Raw genomic sequence first — 13,964 nt, 5'->3', positions numbered from 1 at the left:
GTGTGTGTGTGTGTGTGTGTGTGTTGGACCTGGGTGGGGTTGGGTTGTCAGTAAAGATGAAAAAGAGAAGAGGGGAAAAAAAAAAAAAAAAAGAGTAAAAGAGAAATAGAGGAAAAAGAATCAGAGAAAAGAGGGATGACAGAAACGGCAGAGATGATATAAACGTGAGTTCTGTCCTGGGAACTGTTCCTAAGGATTGGAGCTGATGTTCAGTCCTTTCCCTCCACTCACACACTTTCTCCCTCTCTCATCCTTTCCTCTGCTTAACCAACCCTGTAATTACATCTGGCCCCAAAATGGAGGCAGCTTATTTTTCCTTTCTCCTTCTGCCAAATGATAGTTAAATCCTGCCAATACACACAGTGAACCATACACAGAGGCACCGAGACCACACTGATACATACCAGCACATCTCACAAGGATAGCTAGGAAATAACTGGTAACGCTTAGGTTCTTCTTACTGACTTACAGTTACAACATCTAACCCTGAACCCTAACCAAACTTGACACCGACTTCTGGTAAATCATTTGGAAACACATAAGTACAGGAGTATTAAAAGGACGAGTGGACTCATATTTCCTCTTGGAGTAAGTTAGTTTTAAGCTATTAGGTCTTATCACGTAGAGTGACAGTTAAATTGCTTTTTCATTTAAGAATGGAAATCCATTTCTAAACAGCTTACATGGACTGTGAACCATGACCTTTAAAAGGATACAGCAGCAGGAGAGGGCGCTGTAGGCCTCAAACAGCTGAGTGGCAATGTCAATCCTCTTGTTTTCAACGCTCTGGCTGTTGTTAGCTAGAGCAAGCTTGTGAAGGTGTGGAAGCACAACTAGGAGAATAGCAAAGACAGGGGCAAATGGTTAGAGCACAGAAAAAGCAGAATTAAACAAAACAATGAAGAGATTAAAAAGCATATTTAAAAAAAATGAGATGTCCTTATTTTTTGGTATTTTTTGGAGCATGCTCATATCAAACATGGCCAAGGTTTGGCATAGGTGAGATTGCAAAATGAAATAAGTGGTCAGTTTCAGAAGCTTTTTCCTACGCGTAGCTCTCAATGATGACAGTAGGAGCGGATACCCACTATATGGTAATCCCAGACAACAAAGCTCAATCCACCAGTTGTTCAAATATTTTGATTGTGAGGGGAAGCCAACCAGAAAAAAGTTGGCTTAAAGGAAGTGTGGCCTTTAAGGGAAAGAAACTTAAAACGCCTCGTTACAGAGCATGAGCTGAGAGTCTGCACTCAAGCCCAGTTTAAGGTAAACAGGAATTTTCTTAAGCAGTGAATCCTGCAAAGCTCCTCAATTGGAGTCCAAGAACAAACACATTGAGCTGGAAATTTGAGCATAAAGTCCCCTTTTAAACAGTTAGTCATTTTCATACACTCGTCTCTGAAGCGTGGCTCTGCGTTGGGCCCAACCCTTCCGAATGTCCTGATGATCTCCATGTGCAAAGAGTGCTGGTCTTGGTACTGAGGGTCTTCCAGGAATGACGCCAGCTGCATCTTTACACGCTCCAGCAGCTAAACACACGCAAGCAAAAGTATTTTTAGACATTTTAGAATGATGATGAATTTAAAAATGCTTTCAATTAATTTCATCACTGTGTATTTTGACAGTTCCCCACCTCTTTTTGAGTGACAGTCTCCATTATGGTACCAAAGGCAGGAATAGTAGAGATCCTCACTGAGCTACAAACAGCAAGAATGCAAGAAAATGCTTTGACCATAGATAGTCAGTTAATCACTATTTCAGGCATTCTAACTCTCTATTAGCGTGCCATTATGGCAGAATTAGAATGAGTCAAACATTATCTGGAAAAAGGTTTTCAGATTCATTTCATAATGTGGGAAACACCAGATTATTGGGTTAACCACATTAAAAGAAGTGAGATGTGTTCAGGGTATGTCATAAGATGAAAGGCATGTAAGGGATTTTTTAAACAGTGCAGCTAACGGATTCCAGAATTGACTTAAAAATTTTCATTTGTGTACATTTTTTTATTACAGTGCCACATCCAGTGTCAAGCAAGCATTTATACTAAAACCCACAACAAGTCAAAGAATTAGGACTACTGTGGCTAACACATGTTCTAGGTTTTGCATAAATATAGTGATTACAGTGTAATGACACACTGGTAACCACAATGATGACTGAGATGGTTACTGTAGTGCCAGATCAGGCTCTACATTATGCTCAAGTTATTACATGTCCATAAACAGTGAAATTTACATGTGTTAAGTAAAGTGTCAAGTGCATGACCCATCAGTGCTTTGAGTACTTGAATGACAGAGCTGCTATATAGAGAGTTTGTGTTTGGACTGAGCATCTGAAATGGTGATCATCTGAGCAGTAATGATCAATTTAGCCAAGATCTGGGAGCTCATCTGACTTTACAGAGCACCAAAATGCTAAATCTTTGTGAATATTATTTGACCCACATCTATATTTAGAAATCAGTGGACTATAAGATAAGGTACAGTTATATATATTTATATCTTTCTTGAAGAAAATCCAACTACAAATGAAAATCTTAAATCTGCTGTAAAAATACAAAACAATAATAAGAATATCTGACATTAATCACTTGAATTAATGACTGCGATGAATGGAAGTAAGCAAGGTTAATGGGGAGGGGGGCGTTAGAGTGATGTTAAATAATCATTTCACAGTCAGTAGGACTAGAAAAGCCAGAGGTCATCTGAGAGATCATTGGAGGAAAAAAGAACGTTTCTCATCATTTCTCTTAACATTAATTTTTAATTTATAAACTGCTAATTGTAGATATGGCAAAACACGTGAAGCCAATTTTTTAAGGCGACAAAGAAAAAGGAAAAAAAACATGCATTAAAAGTTAAATCAATTTGTGTTCACAGTACAATTTGGGGACAAGCATATGCACCCAAAAATGTATTTCATTACAGAGAACCATGAGATGAATGGGGCTGCATTCCAGCAGTGATGCCGCAAATTTCATTAGTGTCGAGTTTGATAGATCCATGCCAAAAAACCCCTTTGAATTATTGTCACGACATGGCTCAGAAGACAGGCTGTTGTTTATAGTGTGCTATGTGTTTACCAGCTTATAGCGTGACACAGGGCTGAATCAAATTTGTTTGCTAATTAATCTAAAGATCACCAAAATGAATATGCATAAACATTTTCCTGTTGGACTAGAGAGTGGAGACTTAACTATTTATCCAAGCACAGATGTTGTTAGTCAGTGTGAGTCACTGGGTTGACATCAGTGGTTATTGAAAACGGGAGGTAAGAAACAGAGGCCAGCGAACTCAGGCTCTTACTTCCTCGTTCACTGGATTTTGTTGTGGTTAGAAAAACTGCTGTGTTAGCGAAATAAGACTTAGACTTCTGGCATCATATTGATGCCAGCTCAGCAAGACAGATTCAAGAAATTTCTTCTTCTTCTTCTTTTTATACGAACGCACCACTGCAAGGATGCAGCCCACAAAAGGACAGTGTTTACAGAGAGATTTTTCTGTGTTGATTGACTCACAATTCAGGCCCACTGCACAGAGTTATAAGGGCTGGAGCCGCCCGGCGATCTACTAATGCTTCACTCATGCCTCGGAGAATCAACTGCAAACCCACCACACAGCAGGATGAGAGAGAGGGAGGGGTGCCATGGGAGGGGACAGAGACAGCAGGAAGGAGGGAAATGTATAAAGAAGAAAGCGAGGTGAAAGAAAGAGGTAAAGGTAGAATATATAAAATGGAAGAGAAAGAAAAAAGAAAAAAAAAGGATTGCCAACCACTCTTTGGAGTCAATCAGAAGGGGCCCTGCTCTCACAGAGTGGGATAGAGAGGAAGAGGAGGAGGTGGGGCAGGTTACACGCAGGCATGCAGGGATTGTGCTGTTGACACATGGGAAATATGCAACCACATTTCTGGCAAAGGACTTATTAGTTGTAGACTGATGAGGCAATGAGAGCTGGCACGAGTTAGTGATGCAGACTGATGATGTGTACATGCATAAAAGAGTTCACCGTGGTTATGCTGAAGAATTACCCCATGGCACAGCCTAAACCTAAACAGGAGCCGCTCTAAACTAATGCACATGAGTGAGTTATATTTGAAGAATGAATGAAAATGTATTGGACAAATAGGTTATTTCAATGTTCATACTGTCTTATTTTCTGCTGAATTTGCTCCTGGCAGGTAAAGACTGGTCCAAATGTGATAGTTCTCAGGCAGCAAAGAGAAGGGGGAGAGAGACGCGGCACAGTTTGCTGTTGTTGTTTCACTTACATTTCAGGGTCAGAAGACAGTGTGATGAGAGCCGGCACCACTCTCTGAGCTACCAGCGTCTCATTCACCCCCTTCACCAGCAGCTGATCGGATTGGACAGAGCCAGCCGTGATGTCACAGAGGTGGGCGGGGCATTTGGGACAAGAGCGAGCAACACCGGCAATAAATAGAGAAAGAAAAAAAAAAGAAAAAAAAAAAGGGAAAAGCAAAATAAAGAAGGAAGGGAAAAGAAAACAAACACAAAAAGATAGGAAGAAAGTGATATACAATGACAAGAACAATAGCTGCAAGACACGGAACAGCACTGTATGTTTCAAGCAAGTGTGTACACACACACACTCGTTCACACACGCACGCACACACATGCAATCTCAGGTATGCACACATGGCAAAGCCAACATAGCTAAAATTGCACAAGTATTGTTACAATACAGTGAGCATAAAACAGCGGGCTCTTTCCACACACGCCAGATTATAAAATAGCTGAGAGTAATTTGATCTGGCATCTGTGGTAAAGGGCCACTTTTTGATCCACAGTTTTGGTAATGGTGGACAGCTACACACTATGAAATGGTGACAGTGAGGTGTTCTGGGAAAGAACGAGTCGTTCACAAAACAGGGGGGAATGAATACGGCCTACCACTCCTCCTCCCCCAGTTCAGATCAACAAAGGCCAGGTTCCAATGCTATGCCTAGATTCTCATCCCAGTATTTGACCTAAAGTGTGGACAAACGAGATCTCATGTCTCTTATGGCTTTGGCCAGGACTTTTGCCTTGGGAGGCTGGTTTAATATGGATCCAATCAGCTGAAGAAAACAGAGAAGGTATTGTCTCCCTTTACAAAATAACAGCAGTATTATGTTTCCACAGGATCTGAAATTCTGAAAACATAAAAAAAAAAATTCACAAAAGAACATTTCTGATTAAATTATACTTTCCAACAACACTGAAAGGGAACAGGCCTTCAGCTCCTTCAACTATGCCGTACTTTCAGGGTACTGACCTCAGGTTTTTTCTGACATGTAGCAGATATTTATGTTGTCGCTACTGGGATGAGTGTGCAGTCAAAGGTCTGAGGGTCTAGTCATAAGGTTGGAACCAGAGCACTGATAAGCTAAATGCTACAGTCTTTACTCACATTTAAAGGGCAGAACAGCTTAATAACAAATGTTCAAGAGCAGCAACAGCAAGCAAAGCTAGCACAAGTATAGCAAATATGGAAATGTGAATATTGAGTCTATATTGTTTATAACTGCACAACTGACCATTTTTAGCTCAGTGAAACTATACATGTATTGATAATCATTATCTACCAACTTAGATTCTTTAACACAATACAACAACAATAACTACATAATAAAAATGTCTACAATGCATTAAAAATTATTAGGATTTTATCCATAATTGTGCAGCTTCATTGGTCTATATTTTACTAAAATACATTTTAGTGCAATGTTTCAACTGTGGTACAGTTTTTTTTTTCCCTTCCAAAAAAACCTTTTGTGCTTGTGTGTTTGTACCTCAAACATCCGTGCTGCCGTACACCGGACAAGAGCAGACGTGTGGACCACCCCATACCACAGAACAGTTAGCAGCAGTTCATGGTACACTGGGTTGGCACTGAAAAAACACAAAACAACCCGATTAAGTAATCATTAACTTTCAAACTGTCAAGTTAAAACAACAAACGAGTAACTGTATAAAAGAACCTGCCACATTCTTATAAATGGGTGTGCTCACACACTCTCTCTCACTCACACACACACACACACACACACACAATATTCATGTGCATGTGTGTTTCAGCTTACCCCAGCTCTACAAAGGAGGCTTTCAGGCTGTCAAGAGGTGCATGGGACAGAGACAGGGTTGTCATAACATCTTCTAGGAAACCCACCAACAGCTTGCGATCCTCCTCCTTTTGAGAGATGACAGCATACTTGTGACAATTTCATGTATTTCACTGTAACACCTGTATATAATTTATAAGAGTGCGGTTAATTTTATTCTCTTTTTAGTCTGGCCGCTCTGAACATTGACACTGTGTTAAAAGTTGATGCAAAACACTGCACTTAGACAGACAGCTAACCTCGGGCATTAGGAGTGAATTTTATACATGTATTTGAACTTGCAAACACATGTATTTGCAAATTGTGGCTGCTGGATCCAGTTCCAACTTGCAAATACGTGTATATTTAGATTGCACAGACCAGATTTGTAAAATAAAGTGATTCTGTCACAAATTGTCTAATTAATCAAAAAATTGTCTCCCTGGAAAACTCAAACCAACCAAGATAAAGACTTAGCTATTTTTTTTAAATAAAATGGTAGTATAACATTTATTCCATCATTCAGATTACCTAAATCTTGAAGAAATCTACAAACTATCAAAAAGTCTGATCACGTTTGTTAGTGTCTGAGCAGCTGTTAATTTACCTGGTTATAACATGTCAGCACTCCAGTGGCATAAATAGGAACTGTGGCTTTGGTGAGAATACCATTCCCTGCTGAAGCATCTGACAGGAGAACAAAAGCCGATCATAACAATGAACGCAATAAATTCAGTTAATCAAGAAGATTAGAAATGAGCCGAGACACAAACAAATATGACATGACGAGGTCATTTTCAACCCAACGTACTGGCTTCGCATTTGTTAACGTGAGTATATGTGTGACACTGTGGCCTCACCATGCATGTTATACTGTTGTGGTTTTATAAAAATGTCAGAAAAGGTCCCGATGACCTCAACACAGCCTGGGTCTCCATACAAAACACATTTCATCAGCGGCCACAATACCAAAACTAAAACACTTGGCAGCCACATAAGACCAAGCACCTCTTTATAATTATATAAACATGTTTGGAATTTATAAAAAAGGAGATGGAAACACCCATAACAGACTCCAAATAGCTTGTTTACATCAACAGTGTCAGCGTCTGAACTCCACCTATCAACAGTTTCTTGAGAGAGCTGAGAAAACCTTACACTTGCACATCTGCATCTAGGCTAAAGCTGCCCTTACCAACGTTCTCTTCAGACAGTCGGAGAATCTCCTGGAACTGTGGTTTAACCTGCAAAAGTCACAATGATAAAATGCCAGCATAATACTTATAAATATTGGTATGTACTGTACATACACACTTTTAAACATCCCATATGAACTTTAAAGATATCTTTAAATATCAAACTAAGAATGAACGTATACACAGTAAACTGACACATTTATTGTAGTTGCACTGTGTATATGACATGACAGAATAGATTTTTTTAGTGGCCTCAGCTCTAAACACCATTCAGTATTCTAAAAACAAGTGTGCCTGTTCAGGTAAACAAGGTGGGTTGAAATGAGCTAAACTGGAGGAAACTTTAAGAATGCTTATTAAGACTAAACTGCCATGGTTTACTCAGTTATCACAGGTTTACCTTAGTGTTGGTGAAGATCTTGCCAAAGGTGCGGCAGAATCTCCAGAAAAAGCGAGAAAATTCATGAACACAAGTTGATGATGTCACATTTATGCGACCCACAATCTCTATGAGCTGCGGTAGGCTGTTTAAAAAAAACAGAAGAAAGGGAAAAAAAAATAGAAATTAGTAGTCTGAGTCCATGTTGTTAATGACAATGGGCATTCTTTCATACATTTTTTTTTTTTTTTAAGTATGTTGAGAGAGATGAGATAGCCTTTATTTGTCAGTTGCAGGTCTTTTGCCCACAACCGAGATGACAGACCTTGCCGACCGATGTTAGTAGACATGTGCCGATTACACTTGTGTTACTTGTGTTGTGAGGAAATCTAGAATGTCTTTAATGTGTTTAACCTCCCATTATAAGGTCCCTCTTCCCTCTGAGGATAACAACCACATCCTCATAACATTAGTCACTGCATTTTACCACGATAGCTTAAGGTTATAGTAAGCCTTGGTTTAGGTTACGATGAGTTATTTTAAGTCACTGAAGTGATCAAAACCAAGCTTCATGGGTTTGAGTGTATGTGTGTACGTGTGTTTCTTACAGCTGGTTGACCACCCATAGCAGGCTCTCCCATCCAGTGGTTCCTTCATGCTCCAGCTGGTGGTCATAGAGTTGCAGCAGGGCACTCAGCATCTCCCTGCTGCCTATGATGGTTGCCACATCTTGGAGGGGAGAAGCTGGCCGGGGAAATCGAGTCACTGCAAATCCAAAGATAGAGGACCAAGGCAGAAACTGAATAATAAATGTCAAAGGCTTAAAGGCCACACTAGCACCAGTAGACTATATGTGAATGAACAAAATGTTTGAAAGTTGCATTTTAGTCACACTAAAATACAAACCTCTACTTCTGCTTAGGTTTCTGCATTTCTTTTACAATTGACCTGTGTGTGTTTGTAAACATCCTACCTTCAATTGCAGGTATGTCGCCATGGAGTTTGACTCTGCTGGTGAAGGGTGCATTCTGCAGCACCACAGCGAACAGAGGAGGGATAAGAGACTGAAGGGCTGACAGGAAAACATGTAGCTTGTGTTCATCTAGACCATGTTCTCCTTGCTAGAGAAAGAAGCAGCACATATTATGGAAAGTGAGACAGTGCATTTTTATATTTGCACTATGCCAAGACTGAAATGAAAGACACTTACTGTATGTAGTTTCTCTATACGTGCCAGTAGAGAAGGAATGAGTGAAGTGTGCAGGGTGCCCAGCTCTGTGGTCCAGGCAGCAAAGGCAGGGATGAAGACCTGGTGGACCGCATTGACCACCCGCTCTGATGGGTCTCCAAGAGACAGCAGCATCAGCTCAAAACCCTGGAATGAAAACAGACAAACAATAGAGCAACACCCAGTCTCACCCACAAAAGCAGTTGTAAAATCCTGGCGTAATACATACAATGCAGAATAGCAGTTGTGGACATCATTAAAACAAATCACTCTCATACATGTTCATCTACAAAGATACACACCTGGGAATACTTATCTGGGTCATCTATGTAACCCATAATTATACCCAGGCTCTTGACCACAGCCTCCCTGACCATGTCCGCCTTATCCTCAGCAAGCATCTGTTGCAACATGGACAGCACCAGGGAGCTGCGAATCTCCTTCTACAGAGACAAACAGTGACAGCAAAAAAAAAAAAAAAGACAGACTGAGAATTCATTCAGGTCATATTTTATAATTCTACATTTAGTACATGATGAGTATGGGCTTAAATGGATTATTTCCGAATTGTGGGTGAGCAAACATATTTATTAACTCTCAAGAAATTTCACTCATTGTTTTTATACAGTCTATATTTAGAAGAATCCTTTGTAGGCAACGACTGCCTGATGTCTGGAACTGATGAACATCACTAAACAATGGGTTTCCTCTATTGTGATGCTTTGCCAGGTCTTTAAAACAGCTGTTTTCAGTTGTTCTTGTTTGGAAATTGGAAAAAGATTTATGATCGGGTTGACATTAGGCAACTGATTTGCCATTTTTGCTTTCAAGAACTCCCACGTTGCTTTTAAAATTTGTCCTGGATCATTCTTCTTCTTATACTTCTTCTCTTTAAAGCACCATCCAATCAACGTAGCTGCACCTGGCTCAGTCCGAGCACACAGTGAATCCCCGTGCTCTTCAGATTTAATTAGTAAAACCACTTCCACTGGAAGCAGGAAGCTATACCGTGGTGTGGGTTGCATTTGGATTATGAGCCCTTCTGATAGTTTACTTTCCTCGCAACCCCTTCCAAATGAAAATGCCACACCTGGAATTAACTCACAGCCCACTCAATTGATGAAGAAATAATAAGGAGTGTCCAATTACACTTAAGCCCTTGAAAATAGGGGATTGTCTATAAAGTATAAACATTTCTCATCAGTTATTGCAATAGATTAATGCTTCACAAATGAAAGCTTAGTCTGCACTTTAGGCCCATATTCATCATATACTGTAACTTGAATATGTTGCATTCATAATGTGTTCTTACAGGCAGGTAAGGTGCTAAGGCTCCACAGGACTCTGCCACCAACAATCTCCTCTCTGGATATTTGTGGTTAATCTGGAGAAGACAAGTTTAGAGGAATTGAAGTGTTTAAAGAAAGAGCAATAGAAATTGAAAGAAAAGGAGAGGCAGACGGGAGTGCAGCCACCGTGGAATGGAAACAACTCGAGTATCAGCAACATCCTGACCCTGTGGAAACCACTATTTGTCTTTCTGCGCAGATTCTCAGACTCCAAACTGGTGGCAGCGGCCGTTGTCATGGGAGCAGATTTTGTTTATCACACATGTGTTGCATGTGGTGACACAGGTGGCAATGAAGACCAAACCGCTAACCCATTTAACTCAAGGACGCCTATGGAGGTATTGCTAACAGATTCCCAAATCAGAAAGATCTGACATGTTTGCATTTCTAACCTTTGAGTGTTTTTATGAGAGAAAAAGTGGGAAAACAACAAAAAGCAAAACAAAAATACAGAGAAAACGCAAATCATTAATACGTATACTTCCCATCTTTGAACTGAAATTACAAAACAAAAACAGAGACGTGTCTTATAAATTCAAGTGCTAGAGAAAGGTTCACATCACAATGCCAAGTAAATCTCAGCAAACAGACTGTATGCTAATTAAATCTAAATATTTACACACCTGATCACTTTAGCATTATTCATGAATTTCAAATAAACTTCAGATGTTTAAAAAGAAAACAGATTAGAGACCATTTATAAATCAGTAATATGATCTCAAAGCTGTGAAATTCAGTAGGAGTATATTTAATAACCCCTGTAGGCATGTACTCTACCTGTTCCCAGCACTGAGGGAGTAGCTCAGCCTCGACACGTGTGGGCCCCACATGCCTCGCAAACGCAACGCAGCCCGTCAAAATCATTTGTCTTTGGAGACAAAAACACACATTTGAGAAAATACTGGATGCAGGCAGAGTTTTTTTAACCACAGGCTGTTGACACAAAGTGTTAGCACCTCTGCTCATCATCCGGTCGCTTGATTAGGTTAAAGAGGATGTGGAGAAGCTGGTCTCTCTCTTTAGGCTCTGGGTGAAGGCAGGCAGTACATAAGATGAGTGGAATCAACTCCTGAATTAAAGAAGACACAGAGACAGAAAAGGCTAGGATCAGTTTAGATTACTCTGCAAATACATTTTTAAAAAAGTGTGTGGTTATGGTTACAACACACAGGGGTGGAAAGGATGGTTTGTAGCACTCAAGCAGGCCCGTAATTCTATAGAGTAGCAGGAACAGCAACCGGGAAGAGGGGGCTTATTATGAAGACAGAAAATGGGAAAGTCACAAGGAGAAAAATACACAGGGGGTCACTCTTAAAAACCAACAGCAGTTTTTCAACACTCCTGCAAACATGCTTACGGTAAATCCCTTGCTGGTTTCATATCTACTCTTCTTTGGACTTTGAGGCACAGAAAGTTATGGCCACATACTGTAGAAGCTTAATAGTGCATGCACACGGCGGCATATAGACAGATAAACACAAACCTAATGCACTAGTTCTCCTCATATAAATGATTCCTACTTCAGAGTTCAGACAAAGTTCATGGGCCTTCCAGCCAGAGGGGAGAGCACTCAGCTGCCCTTGATACAGGGCCTCCATGGCCAAACTGTGGTCAGCCCTGCATTCCCGCCACACACACCGAAATTAGAGAGTGCACACAAAGTTAAAAATATTCTTTTTTTCAAAGTCTGTTTTTTTTCCAGGAAGATATGATGTTTTCCTGCCAAGTGCTGGAAGAACAAGCTAAACCCCAACGCTGGATGGACAAAAAGACCTAACAGAGAAACTTGGGTAAAGATAGGCTGTGATGAGTCACTCGTTCAATGCTGGACCAACCCTCTGAAGTCACTGCCATGTTGGCTATATTTTAGAAAAGCAAAAATATAACATTTGACTATCAAAAGGGTCATTTTAAGTGGTTACATGACTAGTCCAATATAGTTGAAGTCAATTTCAGCATTAGAGAAAAAAAAAAAAAAAAAAACCAGCTTAAAATGACAAATTAAACAAATTCAGCCAACTTTAACAGTCACATTGAATAATCTTCTCCTGCAGTCTATTACAAGGCTACACATTTTCACAGGACACATTTTGGAGAGTCAACAGCACTGGGCTGATAAAGCAAATAGAGGAATTCATAAACAGCACACATCTAAAAAGCCAGAAACCACGCTGACCCTGTTCTATTTCAGTGTGGACTCCTATGATGTGAGATCTCCTTCATAACTGACCAGTCCTGTGTAAACACTGTGGGCAGGTAGAGTGGACAGAATGACGCCAGGGACCATGGACCAGGGGCCAGATTCAGGGCAACTACTCCTTTTAATTTAAGGACCAATGTAGAAGAGCCTGCATTCAGTAAAGGAAAGCAACAACTCCCTTCCATGTGACTATTCCTTTCAGTCTTTTCGGTTATTTTAACTATGAGGCTATGGAAAGACCAATGTCTGCTTTACCACTCACATGATGGCTTACAACTTTCATCCAGGCTGGAACATCTCAGCAGCTCTCAATGACAGACTGCCTTATGTAGTTTCTTGACCCAGATGCTCATTATTGGGTATACCTGTAATGTGTCTTATCTCCAACAAAAAAAAGACAAAAAAGACAAAAAAAAAACAAAACAAAAAAAACCCCCAGTAATGAACATATCTCTCTTAATACTACACACTAACTCATCCATAGTTTCCAGAAGATGCACACTCATTTAAACCACTAACAGGTGACGTGAACACGTGAACAACACTGCACTTCTTTTTCCAGGCATTTCCTGATGGCAGCAGGATAAAGTTGTGTGCCAAACTGCATAAACTGCTCAGGAATGCCTCCAGGACTACAAGGCCAAATGAAAGCATCGACCCAGCCTCTAAACCTCACAGAAGTTGTTTGAAGAACAGCGTGTTGAAATAGTTCCAATCCAAAAAGGCCCCACCTAATTCGCAGAAACTGAAGACCCAGTGCCAACGTGTTGGTGCCAGACACCACAGGATACCCTTACTGCACAAACTACACATATTATGCACGTGGTTTAAATGTTAAGGCTGTCTCAATACTTTAAGATGACTGGACTTGTTAGTTTTGTTTTTTCTCGCTTTGTGGTTAGGTTTAGGCATCAGAAGAATTTAAAGTAACTTATTACTCTTTCCACTAGTTTTTAATGTTGTCAGCATCTACAAACTGGATTATCTGATCACTTGGTATAGATGGCTTTTTAAATTGCCCTGACCATTTCTTTGGCACCTGAACGTGGTATGCATGCACATCACAATGTGAAGTCTAATCATTTTAGTAGCTCCCTGAGCAATCATCAAACACCAACATCAGGCCAAAATAAAAATAAAGAAATTAAAAAAAAAAAAAAGAAATTCCAGCACTTTGGTTGATGCACAACTACTGAAAATTACATCAGCCAAAAGTGGACTTCATTACATGCCAAAGTTTAGGCATAATGTCTTAGGTATGAAATATTCCAACACCGAATTCCTGACACAGGTCTGTTTTGAATTCAAACACCTGCATTTAATAGTACATTACCAGAAATTGTCTGTCAAAGAAACTGTTCCAGTAAAACTATCAACCTTCTGTGTCATGTCTAGGTCCGTTAAAGATTACAGATAATCTACCCACTAAAAACAGGAAGTCTATAATTGCAGTTTTTAGATACCATCTTTGCCTTAATGATGCCTGGAAAGTCTATATAAAGATAGTACT

At 40.0% G+C, this 13,964-nt stretch overlaps 1 protein-coding gene across 8 annotated transcripts in view; it reads right to left on the bottom strand.

The window, feature by feature from the left end:
* The window catches only part of relch (RAB11 binding and LisH domain, coiled-coil and HEAT repeat containing), a 37,569-nt gene that overhangs the window by 5,649 nt on the left and 17,956 nt on the right, over positions 1-13,964 (bottom strand). For 5 of the 8 annotated variants that reach the window (XM_005722478.2, XM_005722480.2, XM_005722483.2 and 2 more), the window contains 16 exons: positions 11,211-11,323; positions 11,032-11,122; positions 10,218-10,289; positions 9,208-9,348; positions 8,888-9,052; positions 8,651-8,798; positions 8,286-8,442; positions 7,699-7,822; positions 7,298-7,346; positions 6,710-6,789; positions 6,085-6,191; positions 5,794-5,893; positions 4,273-4,355; positions 1,634-1,697; positions 1,391-1,529; positions 717-833 (listed from right to left, as the gene is read on the bottom strand). In XM_005722478.2, the coding sequence (XP_005722535.1) occupies positions 717-833; positions 1,391-1,529; positions 1,634-1,697; positions 4,273-4,355; positions 5,794-5,893; positions 6,085-6,191; positions 6,710-6,789; positions 7,298-7,346; positions 7,699-7,822; positions 8,286-8,442; positions 8,651-8,798; positions 8,888-9,052; positions 9,208-9,348; positions 10,218-10,289; positions 11,032-11,122; positions 11,211-11,323 (1,750 nt within the window). Of the gene's footprint in view, positions 1-716; positions 834-1,390; positions 1,530-1,633; positions 1,698-3,520; positions 3,604-4,272; positions 4,356-5,793; positions 5,894-6,084; positions 6,192-6,709; positions 6,790-7,297; positions 7,347-7,698; positions 7,823-8,285; positions 8,443-8,650; positions 8,799-8,887; positions 9,053-9,207; positions 9,349-10,217; positions 10,290-11,031; positions 11,123-11,210; positions 11,324-13,964 lie in introns of those variants that run through there. The other 3 variants (XM_005722479.2, XM_005722482.2, XM_005722484.2) reach the window with 2 other exon arrangements.

This window comes from Pundamilia nyererei, unplaced genomic scaffold, assembly GCF_000239375.1.
Source record: "Pundamilia nyererei isolate P.nyererei 1_Seehausen unplaced genomic scaffold, PunNye1.0 scaffold00007, whole genome shotgun sequence".
NCBI classification, from domain to species: Eukaryota; Metazoa; Chordata; class Actinopteri; order Cichliformes; family Cichlidae; genus Pundamilia; species Pundamilia nyererei.
Note: the sequence above shows the minus strand (reverse complement) of the source record. Positions and strands in the feature narration are given on the sequence as shown.